A 23,815-nucleotide genomic window follows, 5' to 3' on the forward strand; every position below is an offset into this window, starting at 1 on the left:
AATACTTAATACATATTTTAGCTCTAGCACAAGCACTTTACAAATTGTGCCAGGACGCGGCCGCACAGTGCGTTGATTGTATGGAGATGTTGGAAAAAAATCAAATTTTTAAAAAAAAGTTGAGTTTGGAAAAAAAATTGTTTTTAAATGTAATAACAACACGTTTTACAAACTTTAGCGAAATTTAAACGCCCCCTGCCACGCCCACTTCTGAGTGTGCATATTTATATCTAGAAAACGGCTTGCACAATTTGAATAAAATTGAAGAAATTTGATTATCTAGGCGAGTTCAAAAGTACAAAATAGTGTCGACCCTATTCGCCCCCTGCCACGCCTACTTTTGTATACATGATTCGATCCAGGAACTTGTATGTATGGGAATTCGGAAAAAAAATTAAAAAAAACAAGTGTTTTGCTAAGATTTCTTGATTTTCAGGCTCTAAATTTGATTGCATATTTAGTTTTGACTTCATTAACTGCAAAACACCACGCAATCGGGCTGTTGGGTTGGAAAAACAAACATCAAAAAGCTCCCTAGCTGAACACATTATGTAAAAAATACTCGTAAACAAACACTTGTTGCAAGAGAAAGCGCAAGTTTCTGCAGACAAAACTTACTTTTTTTAAAAGATATAATTGTTTTCTTTCTTTAAATAAAAACACTTTTTTCCCATCTGACAAAGAAGCTTTGATTTGGACTCTCAAAAAAAAATTTAAATTTACATGTAGAAAAAAAAATATGCAGTTAGAATAATTATATTTTCTCTCCTGAATGTGAACCTAGCAAAAAAAATATCATATGTTCCTTTTTTCTTCAGTAAATGGTCTTTAACCGGTAACTACAAATCTTACTCTAATTGTTTGTTTTTTTTTTATTGATCTTCTGAGGATCTCTGACAACAGAAAATTGAACTTTATCATAAATTAACTGTCGATTTATTCATTCAGACTTATTACCTTGAATTTGGCATACTTGCTTCACATTTTTGGCAAATTCTTTTTTTTGATTTTTTTCCACTAGTCGCCGCACTGTGGGCCGTCGCCAAGTGCCAAATTAGAAAAACACACTTTTAGGCATCTTATAACGCTATTTCATGGACTTATTTTTTAAATTAGCACAATTTTGACATCTCTTCTATTTATGTTTCATACAAAATTGAATATTTTGGGGTGATATGGTTTCCAACTATGTTTTTAAGTAAATATGAGAAATCATGATATAATGAAAAATTTCAATGCTCAATAAAACTTTGAATTAATTTTTTTCGGTAAACCAAAATATACTTTTCTAATAGTTTTTAAGATTCTTAGTACAAATCCGAAGACGAAAAAATTCTATGACGTCAAATTTCGTATTCTTTTTGAACTTCTTATATCTCAAAAATGTGACGTCATAGATTTGTTTCGACTTCGGATTTGAATTTAGAATATAAAAGTATATTTTGGTTTACCGAAAAAATTAGTTCTCAGCTTTATTTTGTTTTTTCATATTTACTTAAAAACATAGTTGGCAACCACATAATCCCAAAATATCGTTTTACCTTCTTATATGCATTTACGACAGTCAATTGCCTGGAATATTGGAAATATTCGAAAGGAAGATAATCAAATATAAAAAAATCGACTTCGTATTTCATAATCAGTCCACTTAATTCTGTTATCACTTCAGGTCAATACTTTTCACGTGAACGTAAATCAAATTTGTGATTCACGTAAATAGCCAAATACAGCTGTATATATTACATTTCTAATCCAGTGGAATAATGAAGCTTCATAACATTATTTCCTGAAATTCATAAATATTTAAAAAAACAACAAGATTTTTTATATTAACTAAATATTTAATTTTTTAATTTATTTGGTCTATAATTTAGAAAAATTTCTTACCTAAAATAACAAAAAAATTTATAGAAAAATATCAACATGTACATCAAGAGAAAAAAAAAATAATAAAAAGAGGGTAAAACAAAAACAATTTTAAAAATCACTACCATTTCAAAAAATTTGCATTAATTTATGTATATTTTTTTTTGTGTGTGGGTGGGTTCTATGAATTATTTAAATTAATAATTTTTAAATATTCAATCAAATACTGTCCCAAATGTTCACTCAAATAAAATGAACAACTATTTTGCAACGAATCCTTTTTCAAAATATCATCAAATGATTCTGTTGTCATACTCATTCCCATATGATGTCCTGATGTTTGAAGAAAAGACATTATTCGCTGATTGGTATAAGAGGAACCCTAGAAATAAGTACAAAAATTCATTAAAATACATGTATCAGATAATTTCTGTAACTTCAGTACCTCTTCAAACTCATTTCGTTGTTTTTTAACACAAACATTCAGCAGCGTCTTATCATTCGCATCAAAGGAAAGTTCTAGCCTTTGTGAAGGATTTATGAATGAAAATTTACTACTTTTTGAGTCAAAAAGAGCCAAAATAGTTGACGTAAGGAACACAGATCCTGGACAGAGTTTCCCATCAACCACCAAAGTAACTTCGTTGTAGAACAATATCTGATCCTTTTCAAGCACACTTTTAAGAATACTCCTCAACAGCAGATTCCACACTTTCTGTTCCGAAATCTGCACAGCAATATTCCGGGGAACCGATGGCGATCGTTGATGTGGCATCGTATTAAATCCAACTGTATGCAAAACACCTTGCCCGGTGAGTGCTAGTAGCTCAGCAGCTCCACTGATTGGTTTTGTTAGAGCACCAACAATACCTTTGCCCATTCCCGTAACAACTTCCGATGTAGTTCGAGCTTCTAAGGTATGTCTGGCAATTCCTCCGACAGCTCCTAAAATACTGATTCCAAGACCTGTGATTCCTTGGGTAAAGCCTTCGGTGAATCCTTGCGGTCGACATCTTCTCAAAGCTTCAGTTCGTTGAATGTGTTCTGGGTCCAGAGTGAGTCGATCTAAATTTCTCGATACGGAGGCTGCTAGCTTGCTCACTGAATTAACAGTACCGGCTGTTACATTTCGCAAAAGTGAAGCAGATCCTTGTGTTACACCAACAACAAAGCCCCAGGGGCCTCTTAGAAGACCCTGGACAGGCATTGATACAAAGTCCTTCAAACCCATTGAGAAAGATCGAGCTAAACCACTTGGACTTCCTAGCATCTCAAGTGATCCAACAACCCAACCTGCACCGAAAAGTGCTCCGGATAGATAATGCATTCCGAGGGTATGACCGAATCGAAGAGGAAGTGTGAGGATATCCTGTCTCTCGTAGGAGGAGAATTGCAGCGGACTATGATCCAGGGCAATGTATAAACGGACGCAAGTGTGTACTGAAAGTAAAACGTTCATAGACTCGATTCGGAAGCTTTGCATCTTCATCGGTTCAGATATGTATAAAGCCTTGGCAACAATATCCTTTGGAATTAAAAACTCTCCTTCCGCTAAATTGACATAGAAATCGGACGAGCCTGATTGAGATACAACATTGCCTGGAGCACATTCAACTAAATAGTCCAGTACTTCATTCAAATAAGTGTCTTCGATGTAAGTCCTGATGGGGCTTAGTCGACAAGTCACTGAAGAAACTTTGAGTTCGTCATCATAGAAAACCATTGTTACTTCTGCCATTGGACTAGGACGTTCTTCTTCATGACATCTTTTGATCAGATACACCGAGGGGGAATTTGACGATCGTTTATAAAGTTCTTGAGAGCAAAGTATCACTGGGAAGTCGTAATTTCCCGATGAAAATAATTGATTATCAATTTGAAGATTGGTGAGTTGCAAATTTAGAGTTCTTTTACTGTTGTTGTAAGAAAGTAGGAAATCATCAATGTACAGAGCGAAAATTTCCTTTTTCAAATAGTCTACACTTTTGCATTCAACAAAGATTTTCACATTGATTTCGTTTATAGAGAATAATATTTTAAGCGGAGCATTTGGTAAGGAAGAGGGATCACATGATTGATGGATGCATTGTGATGATGCCGATGGTTTGATTCGTTGAAGTGGCTCATCGTTTAGAATCGTGTCGATGTCTTGTGCGTTGGAACTGGTATTTTCGGGGGAATCGTTTGATTGTGGGGTAAGAAGACGTGAACGAAGGTCCTTAACGGAGAACTCAAGTTGCTGCAAATGATAAAAAAGACACATTTATTGTATTGAAAAATTGAAATAAAACAAACAAAAATGTATCGAATGATCGAAAAAAACCGTAAGGAATTGGTCAAGTTTTTCAGATGACACAGATGTTTGCTAGTTGGACCCTAACGTTTGAGGATCAATTTCATTATATTTGAAACAAAATAAATACTTATACGCAGGGAAATTTGTATTGACAATAGCCCTGAATACATCATCTTATATAGCATTGTTTCATACAAAAACTCACTGGCAACATAAATTGGGTAGGGACGTTTAAAACAAAGAAAAAAATAGCATTTGTTTAGCTAAAAAAAATTACGTATACGGCGTACATTTTTTTTCGTTGACTGTTTTAAATAAAGTGCAAAGGAAACACGCGGTTTTCGAGGATATTGGTATGAACTGTACCGTTTTCGTAGCAAATCAAAATCGTGCAGTGTTGAAAAAGACAGACCGCTGAAAAAAAAATAAAATCTTTTATTTCTCAAAAATCCATGCCTCCCATCATTAAGAAGATTTGGAACTAAGACAACACAAAAGGCACAGTTGAGGTGTACTGAAGGTTAAACGGAAATAAAAATCGAAAGTTTTTTTCTTTCAAGTTTGTAGGTACATTTGAGATGTAATCAAAGCGGTAACCTTCGAACTTAATTTTTTCAACACCAAAAAAGCTTACATATTTTGTGCAAGTTAACGCAACATACTCCTCTATGTATTAACATTAAGATAAATAGATATTATGTATTATGTAATTAAGCTATTCAAATTCTTAAGACAAAGAAAGGAAATAACCATAAAACAAAATTGTCATGACATATCAAAAAGTCAGTTTAATTCACTATGTATAAAATATAAACATCAAGAAATATGAACCATAAAACATTCAGTTCAATAATAAGATCAAAAACCAAATGTAAATAAAATATTCTTTATTTTTATCATAAATTCAACATAAGCATAATAGATTTAATGTATCTTTTTTAAATTGTAAACAAATCATACGCTTGCTTTCAGCATCCATAAAATAAAATTTTACTGAATTTCGATGCCGTCTGCTCAATTTAACTTCTTTTTAATGATGTACGATAAAATAAACTATAAATATGCTATGTCAGCTTTGCCAGCATAAATCAAAGAATTTGAAGAAGCAAAGGATACATATTGTAATCAGGGTTAAGATATTAAAAATTAAAAAAGGTGGAAATTTTTCTTTTAACACTTTTGATTTTAATCGGTCTTGCGAATAAAAGTATTTATGAAAGTATGAAACAAATAGGTTATGTAAGGTAGAAATGGGTGTCAGGAAAATGACTGACACACATAAACTAATTTTTGGTTTGTTGTGACACCATGATTTTGCAAGGAAATTCCTTACCAATTATTATTTTTCCAAGTATAATTTACGTCTACTGGAAAGGGCAGGACATGAGCAGACAAGATGTTGTATTGTTTCTTCTTCTTCCTCATCAAAGCAACTTCTACAGAAGTCGTTTGAGACTACACCAAGTCTTATGGCGTGTCTACCTATGAGGCAGTGTCCTCACCTAATACAAAGCTGATATGCAATCTGCTTAGAGACAGTAAATTTTTAGAACGTTTTGGATCTAGCCTAGGCCAGATCTTCTTGGTCGTTTGGCATGTTATAATTTTTGACCATCTTATGTTTTTTGCCTTTATAGCTTCTTGCTTCAGCATTAGTTTACACGTTGCGATTGGTATACCAATATTTTCTATGTTATGAAACAAATAAGTACAGTTAAGAAAGTGTAACGAAATATCAGTTCTTGCGAACTAAGTTTTAAGTCACATCAAAGTTTCCTTTTCGGCTTAGGAATATCCTAAGTTAGTTATTTGTGGATTTCATGCCCGGATAATTCAGTGGTAACAAGATATAACCACCTAGGTCGTGTTAGGAAAACAAGGAATGAGCGATCTTATAAAATAATTTGAGCTGTTAGTGCAGCAAATTAAGAAATGCAAAGCGTTTTGGTAAGACTAACTCAATGATTTCCTATTTTGACGGTTATCGTGTGGCCACAGAATTATCAAGTCTCTCCCGACTTAAACTGTGACGCGACATTCTTACATTATCTTGTCATATTATAAGGCCCAAGGAAAAAAAATACATCATTTTAGTTCACGTTGTTCAATTTCTCCAAGTAGCTTACATATTGCTGGTCTTTAAATTGAACTTATCACATAAATACGGATTGATTTTAAAAAAGGTTGACAAAATTTAAAAATGTTTAAAGAAAATAACAATCAAAGGGGTAAACTTTTTTTTTGAAACTGACCTATATGACAAGAACCCCATTTCGCATAAATATAGAAACTTTGACCCTCAAAAACCAATTCCGGATGCGCAAAATTAAAACGTTCTCAAGCTCCTTTGGAATAACGTACTGTTAATACTTCTGCTTATTGAAGTACAGGTATGTATTTTGAAGAAAAATAAAAAAAAAGTTACGTATACGCCATACATTTGCTAACTTTTTTTTAATAAATATTTAATTAATATTTTTTTAAAAATGAAATATTATATGAAAAAAATACGATATTAATAAACATTAAACTTACCTGTGCAATATAAAATATCGAAACTCTTATTATTCGATGTTTATCACATACAATAACTTTAACATCACCATGTGCTGGTATATGAAGAAATTTCTCCCATGATGCATTTGTTTTAATTGACTTTGACCATTTTATTGTTTTCTTTGTTATATTTTCTAAAAAATAAAATAAAATAAAATAATATCATTTAGAGACCCAAAATTTATAAATAAAAAAAAAAAAACTCACCATTATACAAAGCTATACTAATATTACAAACAGAATTTTCAACATCTGGAAAATTTGCATACGTTGTTGGTGGCGTATAATACATTCGGCTATGTGGTCTTGATATTTGATACCATTCACAATGTTTGCCATCATATTCAGGTATAGTATTTGAAACTTTACTATTTTCAGAACTTGTCGTTTGTCCAATTAGAAGGGGTAAATCAGTTTGATTGTTTAGCAATATCATGGGTGATGTGTCGTCGAAAATATTTAAAAAGAATTGACCACTCTTTTCGATAAGTGATGCTGATAATGGAACCTATTTTTAAAAGGAAATGTTGATGAGATTAAATATATTGCGGAATGATATGAATACTTGCAGATGACTCATTTTGTTGAACACTAAAGCATTTTCTATTAAATGGATGCATCAATGTTATTGGTATGGATACATCCGATCGCGCTGTTACTTTAATACAAACGAAGAACACAAAAGCCGAATCTGTTGACCTTGAAGATTTGTGTACATTTAAGTCATGGAATCCGTCAATACACATTCCAATACTAAGAAGAAGAATTTTTTAAAGTTTTATGTGTGGATTTATTTTATTAACTACTACCTGTACTCTGAGGTTGTTCCAACTGACACTGATACACCATTTCCACCGCCTAATACTTCAACATTCTTTCGGCCAGTTGTTTCTTTATGATCCAAGCAGAACGGCAACACAACAAGTGGTTGCTTAGTCATATTAGCTATCACATATTTTGGCTTCAAAACAAAGACGTTTCTTTCATTTTCCGTACAGAACGTTAAATAGAACTTGAAAACTTCTTTCTCTCTCAAAATGACAATATCCGTTGAGTCATTTTCATTCAAACGATAACATTTTCTTTTTGCTACCTCAACACTTTTATCAAAGATAATTGGCAGTGACGAAACCCATGATCCACCGTTTTCAATTGCAATTGTAAATTCTGATTTAATCAGAGGTAACATTCCGATTGCATTCGAAACAATTTCACCTAAAACCATTGACTTTGAATTCTGTACTGCAATCTTTTGTCCAGTAGCATTAATAAAAGTACCCCAAGGTGCAACCTCAAGGCTAAGGGTACACGAAAATTCTCTGCTTGGTGAACATTTGTAGAGGAGAGAAGTAGTTTTAGTGTCCATACAATTTCGTCGTATTCGGAGTTCTTCTTCATCGTTCATTGGCCATTTAATGGCTGCTGGTTTACTTAGTTCGGCAAGTGATTTATCTACAGTCCAGATTTTTTCATCATACCAAAAGAATTTATTCCAATCGATTGCTTTTAGTGTGAGATTGAAATCAGGTGCTGTCTTAAAACTGAAAATAAAATTACTTCAGAAAAGTGATTTTTAAGAATACTGTTATGTGACTTACTCATCGTTAAACGTTATTCGATGATCAGTTTGATGTGTTGCTGGAACACTCAGTGCATGACTTTTTCCTTCCGGAGCAATGATAAATTGATTATTTGTTGAGCTCTCTATCGCATTCATTGGACAAGTCATCATTGAACGCACCTCAAAAATTGGCCAAATGCATATGAGGATTTTTTCTGGATGATATGTGTCTGTATAAAGTTGCGGAATGGATTCCCGTATAATTCGAATCCAATAGCTGATATATTTATCAGGACCACTTACGGGAACTAGGAAATGAAAAAAAGTCATGAATCCGAAAATCATAGAGAATATTTAGGATTGATTTACCTTTAACCAACCAAGGATAACTTTTGTTTGACTTTAGAGGAATGTTTCCAGTTTGTCCTTTGCCCTTTTCACCTTCCATTTTCAGTCTTCACCAAATATAAATCAATTTAATAATCTTAAGTCAATATTTCAAAAAAAATTTACCTTATACATATATTGCTATCAGTCATAACAGGCTGTAAAAATGTAGCTCGATCTTTTTCATCCAAACGAATTTCAGTGCCTTCAGTCTTCTTATCATCTCGATAAAATTCCAACAGGAATGATTCATTGACCATAGATATTAGTTCAATTTGTCCTTTGATTAGAATATAATACTGTGTTGCTGATAGTTTGCGGGTTCTTACAACTAAGCATTTATCATCGATTGGTACATGATTGACAATGCTCTCAGACGATGCTGGAAATTCCAGAGTTATACCAACAGAATTACTTTTGTGTTCGATTCTTCCATCGAACAGGTAAAAAGTTAACTCCTGACCGAAACAATCACTGTGGAAAGAATATTTACAACATTCTTTGGGATTCAACAGTATTCGTTCATCGGTGCCGCTTTGGCCAAAACTCAGACTTGTGTGAGTTCGGTTTGCAACAATAAATTTACTTATAAGATAAGATTTCCGATCACTTTCTTCACGGAAGTAAGCTTCCCAGTTTTGTTTGGCGCAAATCAAATTATGCAGTATCGATGGACCTAAATTTAAGCTAAGCCGATCGGCAACAATGCTAGTTTCGACAGCAGAGTTTATTCTAAAAAAAGCACTCAAATCAGTATCTTCAATCATTGAAATTAGATTAAGATAACCATGATCTAAGCATTTAATACCAAATTTCAATTCGGAATGTATTGAATAATTGCTTAACGTATGGAACGATGCATGAATACTAGTCTTTTCAAATCCTATGCGGGCGAATGTTTGATTTATTGGTTTAGAGTTTTCGGAAATTTTGAATTTTTTTAACTCTACAGGAAGCTTAGAATCAATGCTTTGATGATTCTGAAGGTTTATTTGCATTTCATTGATGTTCAGAAGTATTTGGAATTTAGGGATTGCACATGGTCGGAATATTGTATCTATTCGCATACAGCCAACTAGTACTTTTGGATGTAGTATAAAGTCGGATTCTTTTTTAGCTGAATTGAGAATCTCATCGATGCCGATGCTGACAATCTGGAAAAAAAAGAATATTGAATGAATAAATAAATAATAAATACATTTTTGGTGCGATAACTCTATGAAGAGACAAGGCCTAGTGACTAACAACCATCAAAATCTTGTGTTCGTATTATTAGATTGCAAAAATGGAGGGGCTTTTAATTTCCCGAATTTATTATTACAATGATACTTTTGCGGCATAAATTTTTTCAAAGAGACATTACCACTGAAAAAGATATGTGTAGATGATGGAGGCCACTGGCTTGACAATCAATCGCAGTAATCATTGCGGAACAGGGTACTAAAGAAAGCCTTTAAAATTGAAGTTTTTGAAATCAAATGCTCTATACTCTATGTTGCACATGCGCCAGAATGACCGTTGAATTTTAAAGCTTGAAAATTAATAGTTATACAAAATAACCTAATGTGGTTTTTTGCTCCTCCTTTAAAATATCACACTGTAAATTATGAACATTACATATCGTCGCTTTCAAGGCAGAGTGGCATAAGTCGATTTGTCATTTTTGAGTTTAGAGCACAGAACTGATAAGAAAAACGCAGTTTTTTTGTGTAATCAGCGCATTTCTACTTCTTCTAGTTACCACGTTATGAAAAAGTATTTTGAAAGTCTATTTTTTTTTTTTAATTTCTCGCTTTGAACGTGTATCTGTACGTACATACATACATACAAAATTACAAAATGTTCGAGTTATTTTCTCGAAAATTGCTCTCACAAATTTGTTTAAACCTTGTACAAGTAATAAGGAATGCAAAATAGTTGTCTGTCAGTCAGTCACCCGATTTGTAAGCAACTACTATGTCATCTAGTTTAATACGACTTGAAAACTTTTATTTATATATTGAATCAGGCTTGATTTTAAATAGCTTTAAAGATTCTCAAACTGTGAGACGATTATCGTCTTTTTGATTATCATTTTTTAAATTACGGAATGACCTCCTTGGATAAATCAAACGTTTTTAGCTTAGCAAATACTTTGCATATATCGGTTATTTCGACATTATAGATTTTTTTTAACGATTCTTTTTAAGATCCTTTTCAGAAACCATTCTGAAGTGAAGAAACAATTGACTTGCAGACAAATATAATGGAATAGATTTTAGCAACTCTGAAAAGCTGAGAACTTTAAGAAAAAAAACTATTCATAGGCATAGTAAAGGGAAGCTTTTTTGAGAAAACTGAATTGAATTAAAACAGGGTTGGAACCAAGATTTTTCTCTTTTTGACTGGTCTACAACTAAGCAAATACAAAAGGAACATACTATTTTCAATTAAATTACTTTTACTTACCGATCTAAGTTCTTCATCCTCCTCACTTGTATCGAAACATTCACGATTAATTGACACCAGCGATTGCTGAATCACAACACGCCAAATATTTGCTGTTATCTCCCGATCAGGAAGCTGAATTGACAGCGAAACAGTTTCCGATAGCCAAAAATCACAATAATGCAAGAAACTTTCATGTGCTTCACTATAGTATTCCATTCGACATTTGATACGAATTGGATTGGGAACCTTAAAAACAAAAAAATGATGTTAAATTCTTAGAATATTAGTTTTGATAAAAAACTTACTGCCATTGGTACAGGAAATATATGAATCTTAGCCATTTTCCTTGGCTGTGGATATCGCCAACAAATTATACCATAATTCTTTTTAATAATTTGAATTTGATAAGGCATCGGCAAAAAAGTATCAGATACCATTTCCACAAATTGAAAAGCACCAGCTCTGAAAATTCAATCAGAAAGTAGTAAAAATTAAGTAAAAAAGATTTATATGTTTTTTACCTTAAATCATCCTGATAGAATTCTTCCTTTGGTTCAGCTGTTTTTTTATGTTCAACTTCCGGCAGATAAACTTTCTGCAATCGTTCTCGATTTGTCTCAATATCATTGCCACATCGCCTTCTCAAGAAATCCTCCCACAAACTATTAGAAGCTTCCATCCCAGCCCTATAAGCTTTCATTACATCTGAATAATTGCTTATCGTCTCCGCACCAATATCACATTGAATTACATTAAATTTCATATTAGCCGTCACCATTGGCAATCGATTCCAAGACTCTTGAACAAAATCAAAATTAAATTTCACCCCAATCGGATGAATAATAATTTTCTTATTCGATTCCACATAAAGTCCACCCATCGATCCTTTGATGTTCATTTTTTCTGGTCTATTAAGGAATCTAGTTGACAATCTAATATCAGCCAAGTTAACTTTCATGTTGTATTTTAAATCCTCGGAAAATTTCAAAGAAACCATATCGATCTTCAAATTAAAACGATCTGCCTGAAGGAACATATTTTTCATCATTTGAATTTTAGTTGCTCGAAAGATCGATTTCTCCGAACGAGCATTAAAACATGAACTTTCAAGCAATGTCTCATAGAACAATACCATATGCTCTGTCAGCAATTTAATTGAGGTTTCTGATAGTCTTAATGTCGCTGGTTTGCTAAAACTCAAATCAATTTCATGCTTCTTCGATTTTGTTATATGAGATTTTAGAACGAAAAGGGGTGGTGGAATACCTGACGAATCTACTTCTCCACGTTTTGTATCAAATATTGTTTCTGGAACTTGTTTTTCATCCTCAGAGTCGTCATTTTCAATCTTAATTTCTTCATCTTCTGTTGGATGATATAAACTAAAGGCAAAATTAAAGAGAGAATACCTCTTGGTTACTTCAAAGATCGTTTGTGAGATCATAAAACTCGGTTGATTACAATGGAGCGATAAAAGTGGGGTAAGTTTTTCAACTATAGTCGAATCGCTTTTTTCGATTCTTGAATAGTTGAACAAGTTTATGATGAATATTCCCGCCACAAACGATGTTGTGTGAGGCATACATTTCGCCCTTGTTGTTAGACTACTTGAAGATGAATCTCTGATTAGTTTTTTTGAAAATGAACGTTTACTCGAAGAGAATCCAGAATCAGTGATTGGTTTTTCAAACGATTCCTCTCGTTGGCTTGTATCTAGTTTATCCAAGGAATGAAATGAAGCTGTGGATTTAAACTCTTTGGATTTCTTGTTCGATGCTTGATCCTTCAAAGAAATCTTCGATGAGGATTTTCTTGATTTTTTCAAAATCGTACTCGAGTTTATGCTCGGTTTCATGATATTCTCCATTTTTATGATAATACAACTTAATAAACTCAACTGATCCATAGACAAATCAGCAACCAAATCATTCATACAATTAAACTCGATGGCTTGTCCACAGACGAGAACATTATTGCAAGTGATACATGGAGCGTATGTTATGACAAAAGTCATATTTTTAAAGATTTTTCTCAACTCGAGTGAGTTTTTACGACTTTGATTGTTCCACTCAAAAGCGGGATTAGTATTCCGGAAATTATCGGCATGCTCTTTCATGTGGGTGAGGATTTCATTCCAATTCCCTGTTGCTGCTGATATATTTCCAAAAGTCATCTCATACTGACGGTCTTCAATAACTGAACCCGGTGTCCCGAGGATTCCCATTTGGGCAGCTTTTTGGAACACATCAGTTCGCACAGGACATCGCTGTAGAGGGTTCTCCAAATTTGGAGAGATTTTGATAAAATATGTCTTGAAAATCGCTACGGAACACCAAGTTTTTGAACTTTCTGTTGGAATGTAAACTGTAAAGCCTCTGCTTTCTAAATGCACCATTGGCAATTGGTAAGCTGTACAAGGAGTTGTTGAGGTTGGTTCAGTTTTCTTAATGACCCTTTCTCCTCCTGTTAGAGCTTTCAAAGCTGGAGCTAGAATTGCTAATTTGTCCAAATCAATAATCATTTCGATTTCTTCCATTTTTACAATAACTTCCGAAATAGCACGACAATGATCAGTTTCTTTACGTTTAGCTCCGATTCTTTTGAAGAAATTTTTTACACTCACTGTGGTAATGATCATGTTGAAGAAAGGAGTTGGATGGGTAGAATCATTGACCATTTTTATTCTCAAACGATCACTAAGGACAAATTCATCTCCCGCTCCCATTTCAAAGAACCTCATATTCAATGTTCCAACTTTGTTGCTAAATTTGGTAAAGTCTTCTTGTTTGTCCACCGAGGTTATGAGATCTTCCATATCGAAAACGAGTTTACATTTCGAAGTTTTGGAAGCATCTAGCTCGGCTGTGAATTTGGTAATAGTCCATTGGAGAAGATATGATGCAACGAATTTGCTGCTAGATTTTTCAATTGACGCCATTGATGTTTCAGAATTTGTGTCCATTTCAAGAAACTGCTTTAAATTGGCATTTTCTTCGGCAGCAGTGACAATTTGAATTTCATCTTTTTCCTGGGTGGATGTCTTATTTTGAGGCATTTGTAAGAAACCGACAGTTTTTGAAAGGAATGACAGGTGATCGAGCATGAGTTGGGTTCTCTCTGAACCAAATTCAACATGTATCGGTGAAGTGTCAACATGCAAGCTTATAGCAACAATATCTCTCGTTTGTGACTTTCGTCGTCCAGAAAACACTATTTCTACAGCTTCTTGCAAATAGCTCTTTCTTTTATCTGATTCAATGCTATTTTGTCCATTTTCTTCAGAAGATTGGCTTCTTCCGTTGGCCGATACACTGCCACCGGCTGTAGTCTTGCGATGGAAATCTTCTGATGTTCTTGGACTAAATCCACTGTCTACAGTTGTTATTGTAGGTGATGCACTTAGTTTAGTTTTGTCTGTTTCTGATTTTTCTACAACAGTGGGTTTTTGTTGTTGTTGCTGTTCAGTTTTTGAAACACTTAATGTTTCTTTCCTGTGGGTCATTGCAATGGTTATTGAGGTTTGTATGGGATGTATGACTTCTTGGGCAATATTGTTTAATGAACTTTTAATAGCAAAATCTGAAATGCTACAGGTCCAGGGGAATGTATCTTTGCATGGTTTGGAATTTTGAAGTTTGAATTCATTTTGTACGTTAAAGCGATCAATGTGTTCAGCAGATGCTGAACTGAATAAAAGTTTTGGCAGTCTGTAGATGAAAAGAGCAAAAACTTAATATTGTTCTCATATTGTTGGAGAGTTTTTGTTTATATTTACGTGATTTCAGTGTAATTGGCAATATTTGGCGATTGTTTATTTGGACTTGAAGCCAAACGAACATTGCCTTTGGCAATTTGAATTCTTACAACTACGCTCTTGATGAATGGAAGGCTAAAAGCATGAAAGTAAAAGTTATAAGTTAGTTAAATGTTTTGGGAAATTAAAAAAAGAAAAGTTACATTTTACTATAAGAGAATTGTTCTCGTAGTTCTTTTTCTCGACTTGTTTCGATGTTGGCTTTTTCGTCTCTTTCTGAACTGACATGTATTGTTTCTTCGGGATAACTAATCCTTCGTGATGGTAATCTTTCGGAATGTAAGGATTTCTTGGATGATTGCTTTACCATGGGAGCTCGTGGAGTTGATGGATTTGCTTCCGGTGTAAGTTCTGCGAATGCTTAGATTTTGGAAATATAATCATGAAAAATTATTCAAAATTTATTTTTAAGTTAAACATGTTTTGTTGAACGGAAATTGCAAGTAACAAGGTAATATTATTGTTTTAATAATAGACTCTGTGGCTTTATGAGCCAAAATACTATTTAGTGCCTAAAAAGTTGTCCCTTTGGACAGTGAATTTTGAAAAAAAATATGGACATTTTTATCAATATATTTTAGTTGACATTGAAAGGTTATACTTTAATCTATTATAAAATAACATTTGCACCGATATGTTTGGAATGATATTTCTATATTTATGACAGTTTAAACAAAAAGTGATCAAAACCAAACAACTGCGTTACTTTACTGCAAATTTCAGTTTTATTTGTAAAATCATATAATTAAGCTCTCTGATATTCTTATTTGAAACTATAGGAACAACGTAAGTCTCCTATGAAGTTAAATCACAGAAAAATTATTTTCAATTAAATATTCTTAATAGTTTATTACCAGAAATCAGCTTTATAACTTCAAATACCACTGCATTACCAAGATAGACCACAATGTTACCGTGATTTGGGCTTCAAACTTTTCAAAGTAAATAATGTTAATTTTATAACTCAATATAGTTTTTCTACTAATTTGTACTTTTTCTTCAAGAAAAAAGAAATTAAAAAAGGGACATTTTTTTAGGTACTAAATAGTATTTTGGCCTTTATATCAATTTATTAAAGGTATAAGTGCCTATTTCACAGTTGAGTAAGAAAATGGCAATTATATTGTCGATATTGGAAACTTTAGTGTGAATTTATAGATACATGCACTACTTAAGCTTTCGTAAACTTAAGTGTGAATTGTGTAACTGGCCTTAAGTAAGGCTATTTTGTCTAGTTTCGTTATTTGAAATATTGAAAGTAACTAAAATGACATGACAAAGAGGATGTTGATCATAATTTCCATTCGTCAATTTACTGTCGATAGAAGCCAAATAATGTTTGTAGGCTAAAAGTTACCAGATGAGATGAACTTAAAAATCGCAAGTGCCAGTGAAAAATCCTTGATGTAATATTAAAACTTAATTTTATCCTTAGTTTAAATAGAATTTTCAAGTCTTAGCATTTTGTAAGTGGTATATTTATTAATAAAAGCTAGCAACATAATGCAATAGCTTTATTTTTGCATTAAATTATTATTTTTTTTTTTTTTAAGAAAAACAAACATCTTTCAAAATCCCATTTGAATTGCCCATCCGCTGTAGAAATTTTTTGACACTATAGACTAAGTTGAAATTGTTCGCAAGTTCTATTAAACTGTTTTTTTTTTTTTTACTCATACGAAAAAAGTTGTCGAAAAGTGCGCATACGCCATAGTAAACACATATTGCCTTTTTACTAGAGAAGTATTAATGAACTACTCATGAATAGAATATCTTTATTTTCAATGGAACGCGCTTGAAATCATTGCAATAACCATCAATTAGGAAAAATTAGGAAAGCATGATGGAGTAGATCAAGTTGTACATACATATAGTAGGCCATCAAGTTATGAGTAGTTTACCATCTCCAATTTATTTTATACAGGGGGGTCATTCCGTATCTCGATTATCGTCAGACGTTAACGTTTGGACGATAGAGTTGCTTCACGTAAAATTGAAAACGTCAATCGTTTTAACGATCACGTTTTCGCTATAATTTTTTTGCTTCACAGAAGACGAAAATCGTCTAAACGTACACGCCAAAACGTTCACGTTTGAACGATAGCTAAATAGCTCACTTTTTCCATACGTTTATACCTTTTTTTTATTTTTTCAAGGCTGTGCTGTGACCAAATCCAATATTAGATTCGTGTTTTTTGTACTAATAAATACAAGAACATCAAATGATGGTTAATTTTTGGAGTTGCTCTAAAAAAATTTAAATGACAAGTTTGTCCTAACAAACGCAATGATTACATGTGCATAAATAAAACATATAAAATAATTGTTTTTGCAAGAAAAATGCAAACAAGAAACACAAAAAATTAATGTCGTTTTCTATTGACAGCTGAAAGGGGGGGTGAAGAGGGGAAATAGTGGACAAATCTCAGATTTCATGATCTATTTGCGTCCTGAAATTAAAAAAAATGACAAAAAAATGAATCTGAGATTCAAGAATCTGATTCTGGATTTTTATCAAGATTCACGCATACAAACACACGCACTTTCACACACACTCCTCTGTTTGACATTTGTCTGAACATTTGTTGTTGTTTTATTTTTTTTATACGCACAGATTTCGCACACAATTACAAAACTAGATTTCATATTCTATTTGCAGTGGAAAATCTGAGAATTTTACACAAAAATCTCAAAAGTCAATAGAAAACGACATAAAACAAATATTTATTTTGCGATTAATATTTCAATTTATACCAAAACCCACCACCAAAAAAAATGACAGGACAAAAAAAAAACAACACAAATAACAAAACAACAACAACAACGCATCTACTTCCTCATATTCTTAATGACAGACAGAGTCAGTATGACATTTAAAGCAGTTTGAGAATTTCTAAAAGCTCTCAAACTGCATGAATAAATAAACGTAGACGAAACGTATTTCGCTGAGTTACGTGAAGCAAATTGTGGACGATCACGTCCACGATAAACGTTTTGACGATAAACGTTTTGAAAATTACGGAATGACCCCCCAGGTGTAATATCTAAAAAATCTGACGATTTTAGTATGTACATCAAAAACCTACGGAAAAGTATATTTTGCTTATGTAAATACAAAAACCACATGTTTTCGTTAATCTTTTGAATAATGGCCTGTTCTTCTATTTTAAAAATATTAAATAAAAATGCTTTTTAATGTTGATTAATGACTCAAAACGGAACATCCTAAAAGAATAAACCCGAATGCGTTTAATCACGGTAAAACAAACAAATTCAATAACTTTCATCTCTTAAGCTCATACTTATTAACTTACTAAAAAATAAAATAAAATACAAAAATTACCTTTTTGAGATATCAATGTTTCTGGTGTTTCCATAAATTGCAGAAAATCCACCAGATTTTCATCAATCAGCAAATTATAGTCTTCCATCCATAAAGCAACTACTGACTTAGTACAATCACTGCTTGTGAAATCATTTGGCATTTGGAAATACCAATCCAGCCACTTGTTTCTGTGCCCACCAACAGTTGTAAAAAGATTAATTTTCGAATGCCCCTCAGTCTGACTAGGACGAACTATAAACGACTGCAATAGCTTAAGACTTCCTCGATACATTGTCGTTGAGATAAGTTTTTTAAGTTCAAAACTTAATTTCTTAAATTGACTTCGTACTCTCACTGATTTCGTTTCTAGAGTAGGATCCTGTTTCGACATCTGTCGAATAATTTGGCTATCATATTCTCTAACTGTATTCCACAAACGTAATGCCAGAACTAATTCACTCTTGGAAAATTCCAGTGCGAAGCTATCAAATGCAACATCGATCTTACGCAAAGGAACTTCTCCATTTTTCCACAAAGCCGGTTGTAATAAATCTCCATAGTAAATACTTCCTTTGGGAATATTGAATATTTTCGAACTCTCCGACTGTTGTTTAAGTTTAAGTGAAACATTCTTAAAACGAAGTTGAGCATTCGCATAGCACGCATTCAAAAGTTCAATTGGTTTATCTGGCAATTGACAAGTTGTATGAACAAGTTTGTCTGTATCAAGCGGTGTCGTCCATTGTCCTTCAACATTTTCGAATGAAAGTTTAAAATATGGTAGATTTTTACGCAAAGCCAATGGAAGTTTCTTTGATGTTTTGATACTGAGTGGTTCGGTTTTTGGATGAAATTCAATATTTATTGCACTGAGGTTGAATTTATAAATTCGTAGTGGAATTCCAGTCATTAGAGAATCATAGTCTTCCAAGAGTGGTGGGTGAAGTTTTGGAGATCCAGCTGTCGCGTCTGTCTTGTCATCAACATATGGCGGATAGTCATAAGCGGCGATAAGTTCCTGCAGCACAGCTGCAATCCGACAGTAGGTTTGGTTGTGCCTTAGGGTCATAGAAGAGGCCAGCATTCTATATACGATTCGGATTTTGTTCTCATCTGACTTGGACGTAGGTACTTCGTCATCGTCAGTTTCTTCTTTATATTGCACAAGATCAAAGGCCATGGCAGGGCTTCGATAGAGGAGATACTCCTCAGTAACCCTAGCATTGTATTCTTCAATGGTGGTTACATTCCAATCTTTTTCAACAAAAGTCTTATCGAAGAGACTGCGGTCAAGAAAAGCCTTTGTACACAATGGAGCCGATGTTACCAACGATATCATATCAGCGTCTTCATCTTTGTAGCCATCCAGAGGCTCAATAGCAATACTAGAGCACCCAGATTTTGTGTTTGACCAATTTTTGTCGGAAATCATAACAGTCTCGGAATACATGCCGCCCAAAATTACTTTTACAATTGGAGAGTAACGGATTTTCTTGGTTGCCCCAACAATGGAATCGGTTATAAACTCTGAACTCTTAAGTGTGAAATTCAAAGCTTCAACATAAATTCCTATGTCTAATAGCTGACCGGAGAGTTCTTCTTCAACGGTTTCTTCTTCTTCGGATTCGGTTAAGCCAAAACTCGGTATTAAATTCCAGGCCCAATTGAGATAAGAACCTGATGCAGAAGCAGCACCTTCTTGAACGTCATTATCGTCGTCATGGATGTTGGCTGTGGACCTAGATTTTAACTCGCCATTTTTGAGAGCCATAAGCAGTTTAAACAAACGCATTGCCATTGGGAATTGCAGAGAAGATACATTCATTTCCATTAGTTTTGTAAAAATTGCAATTCTGGTGATACTGCCAAGATGGAAGGTGTTTATGTTGTATTTGCGAACGATTCGCATTTCGAGAGAGCATCTATGAAAAAACAATAATCAAAAAGAAAATTGTTATAAGTACTGTATAGAAATACTCAATTTGCTTTTATTTAAATAAATATATTATGTATTTTTAGAATAAAATTTCTATTCCTAAAATTAATAAGGCGACATGGCGACAAGGCGACATGGCGAGAAGGCGACAAGGAGACAAGTTGACAAAGCGACGACGTGACAAGACAGTCACCGATGTTTACTCGTCGAAGAACACGGTTGAACTGAATAGTTTTGTTGTTGTGTGGCCTTTTTATAGCAAAATTTTCTTGTCCCACAGAGATATTTAAATATAAAATTTTATAATTTTTTGTTGTTTGTTTTCTCTTTGTGTTGCACCTTGCCTCCTCAGAGTGAAGATCTCCAAATTAAAAAAAAATTCTTTGATAAGGCTTAAGGCTCTACTACAGCTACTAACTGCTTAAGTGATGCCAACCTTTCAGTCTCTGATAGGTTGTTGGAAGGAAAAGTTGCCCTACAGCAGCAATGTATGTCATTCTCGACTTGACACTATTACATTAAGTAAGAGGTAGTACAGGCTACAGATGATGGAAATGGAGCAGGAATATTTGGGCCTAGAACCAAATTTCCATTCCAATGGGGCAGTTTCCTTGAATTTTCTAAGCGGAAATAAATACTATATATAAATGTGCAGAACGCAATCTTGAAAGGAAATATAAAAATCAGAACATTGCCACCATATCTAATAGCCAAGGGTAACTAAAAGCAATTCACTCATATGCCATTAATTCCAAACTCGTGTAGGAATGTGTGAGGAAGCTGACAAAAGCTGGGTTCCCCGATATGTTGGAGTACAAGGGAACGAGGTAACAGACTTCAAATCAGGTGACCCAAAACCATATTGCGAAATTGTAGACAGCACGTTGAAATATATGATAAAAAAAACGATGAGGAGACCAAACGAACAAAAATTTGGAATGAAACTTCTAAACTTAGACACGCAAAATTACTACTTGGGAATTACAACCAAAAAAAGATATTAAACCTGCATCAATCTGAGTAGGAACAACCTGAGAATAATCACATTGAGAAAACACCTTAACAATCTTGGCCTGGCAGAAACTCTTACCTGCGCATACTATAATAATAACGAAGAGACACCAGAACATATACTGGACATTAAAATAAAATGTATGACTGCATTGTTCAAAATTTTAAATTTGTTTTCATACAAATTTGTTTAAGGTAAAACTACACAGAAAAAAAGGCACCTTAAAATTAATGCGCACATTAAATTTCACCACCTTAAAATAAGGTGATTCCACTTAAACTCAGTTAAATTTAATATGAACTTTATCTTTTTTTAATGTGCATTTTCACCTTAAAAACCGACAAAAAATTAAAATTTTAAAATTATAGTCACACTTTACCTTTAGTTGCAGTTTATCATATTTATTTCCAACAGTGAGATAACACGATGGTAAGGCACTCGCCCAGTGACCCAACACTGATTTGTCACCTTAATTTAAGGTGGAAGTCATCTTAGCAAAAAATCATGCAGAAATCCGCTTAATTTAAGGTAGGATCCGCTTAATTTTATGTGGTCTCTTTTCTCTGTGTATGAGCAAAAATTTAAAATTCGTTCTTCAAAGGCAAAAAAAACAACATCTTTCGTGAATTTGACCACAAAAAAAAAACTTTGTGTGACAGTATGGAAGTATAAGCAATTCAAAAAACTACCTTACTATTTAAGAAATTCCCAGTCAAAATAGGATTTGTAATTAATCTCTCCTAAGGATAAGGTAAAGCATATAATATCCAAAGCTTTTAAGTGCATAAAATTAAATCCGGCCCTGGATACCTGGGTCAGCACCAGGTAGTAGGTAAAGATCTACTGTCGCTAGAAACACTCCAAATAATTAAATACCTACAAGGTATCAACCTGAATACCACGCGTAAAAAGTTACTTGGGGGAACAAAAAACGTTAAAGGCAGCAGTGCAACTTCTTCGCGACAAAAATCTTACTTTACTAGGCCTTAGCGAGTCAAATTTTTGGAAAGAAACAAAGAATGAGAATTCTTTATTAAAAATTACTTTTATAAATGTTTGCCAATTTCCGCTCCAGAAGAGGCTAAAAGATTGAAAGTACATTTTCAAAACCAAGAAAAATGCTGATTTCATAAAAAATATTCCAAGAGTCTGCAATCCCTGTATAGTTTCAAACAAATCAGTTGCGTATTGATTAGATCAACGGTTCTCAACCTTTGAGAGTGTGCGGACCCCTAACAAAAAATATTGTCAGTTGGCGGACCCCTTTCAAGAATAAATTTAATTTTGCTGACTGTGAATCCTGCCTATTAGGCCGGAGTGACATTGTATGGAGAAAAAAACAATTTGAAAAAAAACATACCCCCGCAAGAGTTGCATTTGGTTCAAGTCTTGCTAGGGGTCGCGGTCGCGCATTCGAATTTAAAATTGAAAAAAAAAACAAAGAACAAAATGGGCTTATAAAACAAATATCTACAATATCTTGCATTAAAAAAAAAGTAATGAATTTATGCATTTATTCTTCTTTAAACAGATTCCGTTAGTTATTCCTCATTGCAATCGAACCCAAAAAAAATAAGACCAGAAACTAAACGATAGATCAGGGCTTTCGGAGAAGAAATATTTTTTAAATGTTTTTCAGTTATATACTTATTGTTTTTTTGTTTTTTTTTTTTTTAATTTAGTTCCTTAATTAATTTTATATAGGTAATCCTTTTTTGTATCAACTCGGCGCTGTTATGATCTCGATGTCGAGGGGATCATAACCTTCCCACGTTACTGCTTCACACTAGTGATCCGCCTGTGGGGTTCGCCGGGTTGACCTCAGAAATCGGCGGCAAGCCTCCCGGTTTTGTATTGTTCCGTTTCTGAGGCCAACTGAATGCTGGTGTTTTTGCATTTGCTTGTACCAGGAGTTTTTAGGCCTACCTTTCTTTTTATTTCGTGTTGGAACGTTATATGATATTGCTTTTTTGACGGGGTTCTCAGGATCTCTCCTTTGAACATGGCAATACCAACTGAGTCGGTCGTGTTCAATTTTTTGGGAGATGGTGTTTTTAACATGAAGGCTTCTTCGGATCTTCGTACTTCTAATTCTATCAAGCTTTGTTACTCCTGCTGTCATACGAAGCATCTTCATCTCAGCTGCCGTTAACTTACTCTCATACTTTTTGTACATTGTCCAACATTGTGAACCGTATGTGTTAGTATATATTTATATTTACCCATTTGTATATACATATATACTTTACTATAAAAACACTTGATATTAATTTTATTTATAGTTTTAATATCGAACAATTTTGAAGTTCGATATTTTTCAATTATAAATTATTCGATCATATATTCTTGTTGAATAAACATCTTGTTTAATTTTCTGTTAATTAAATTTTCTTATTTATTATTTATTGGACTTCCTGGAATAGCCGTTCTAACAGGTTATGGGCCCAGAACCCCAACAATTATAATTAAAGAAATTAATTCAGAAATTTAACAGATAAAAGAAAAAAAAATTTTTCAAGATGGAAGAAGGAAGATCGATTTTTCAAGAAGCTGAACAACAACAACTATCAAACATGGAAATACAGAATGGAGCTGTTATTAATCAAAGAAGATCTTTGGGAAGTTATTGCTA

At 33.4% G+C, this 23,815-nt stretch overlaps 1 protein-coding gene across 2 annotated transcripts in view; it reads right to left on the reverse strand.

Annotated features, from left to right (window-relative positions):
• Nucleotides 1-1,974: 1,974 nt before the first annotated feature.
• The window catches only part of LOC129913517 (intermembrane lipid transfer protein VPS13B), a 28,218-nt gene continuing 6,377 nt past the window's right edge, over nt 1,975-23,815 (reverse strand). The window contains exons 3-17 of one of the 2 annotated variants that reach the window (XM_055992246.1): nt 18,254-20,157; nt 15,054-15,261; nt 14,872-14,985; nt 11,618-14,803; nt 11,402-11,558; nt 11,115-11,342; nt 8,793-9,820; nt 8,649-8,734; nt 8,317-8,587; nt 7,528-8,259; nt 7,288-7,471; nt 6,926-7,226; nt 6,698-6,852; nt 2,312-4,105; nt 1,975-2,248 (exon numbers count right to left, since the gene is read on the reverse strand). In XM_055992246.1, the coding sequence (XP_055848221.1) occupies nt 2,048-2,248; nt 2,312-4,105; nt 6,698-6,852; nt 6,926-7,226; nt 7,288-7,471; nt 7,528-8,259; nt 8,317-8,587; nt 8,649-8,734; nt 8,793-9,820; nt 11,115-11,342; nt 11,402-11,558; nt 11,618-14,803; nt 14,872-14,985; nt 15,054-15,261; nt 18,254-20,157 (10,549 nt within the window). In that variant the 3' untranslated portion in view covers nt 1,975-2,047. Of the gene's footprint in view, nt 2,249-2,311; nt 4,106-6,697; nt 6,853-6,925; nt 7,227-7,287; nt 7,472-7,527; nt 8,260-8,316; nt 8,588-8,648; nt 8,735-8,792; nt 9,821-11,114; nt 11,343-11,401; nt 11,559-11,617; nt 14,804-14,871; nt 14,986-15,053; nt 15,271-18,253; nt 20,158-23,815 lie in introns of both variants that reach the window. The other variant, XM_055992245.1, reaches the window with a different exon arrangement.

This window comes from Episyrphus balteatus, chromosome 3 (genome assembly GCF_945859705.1).
Source record: "Episyrphus balteatus chromosome 3, idEpiBalt1.1, whole genome shotgun sequence".
In the NCBI taxonomy this organism is placed as follows: domain Eukaryota; kingdom Metazoa; phylum Arthropoda; class Insecta; order Diptera; family Syrphidae; genus Episyrphus; species Episyrphus balteatus.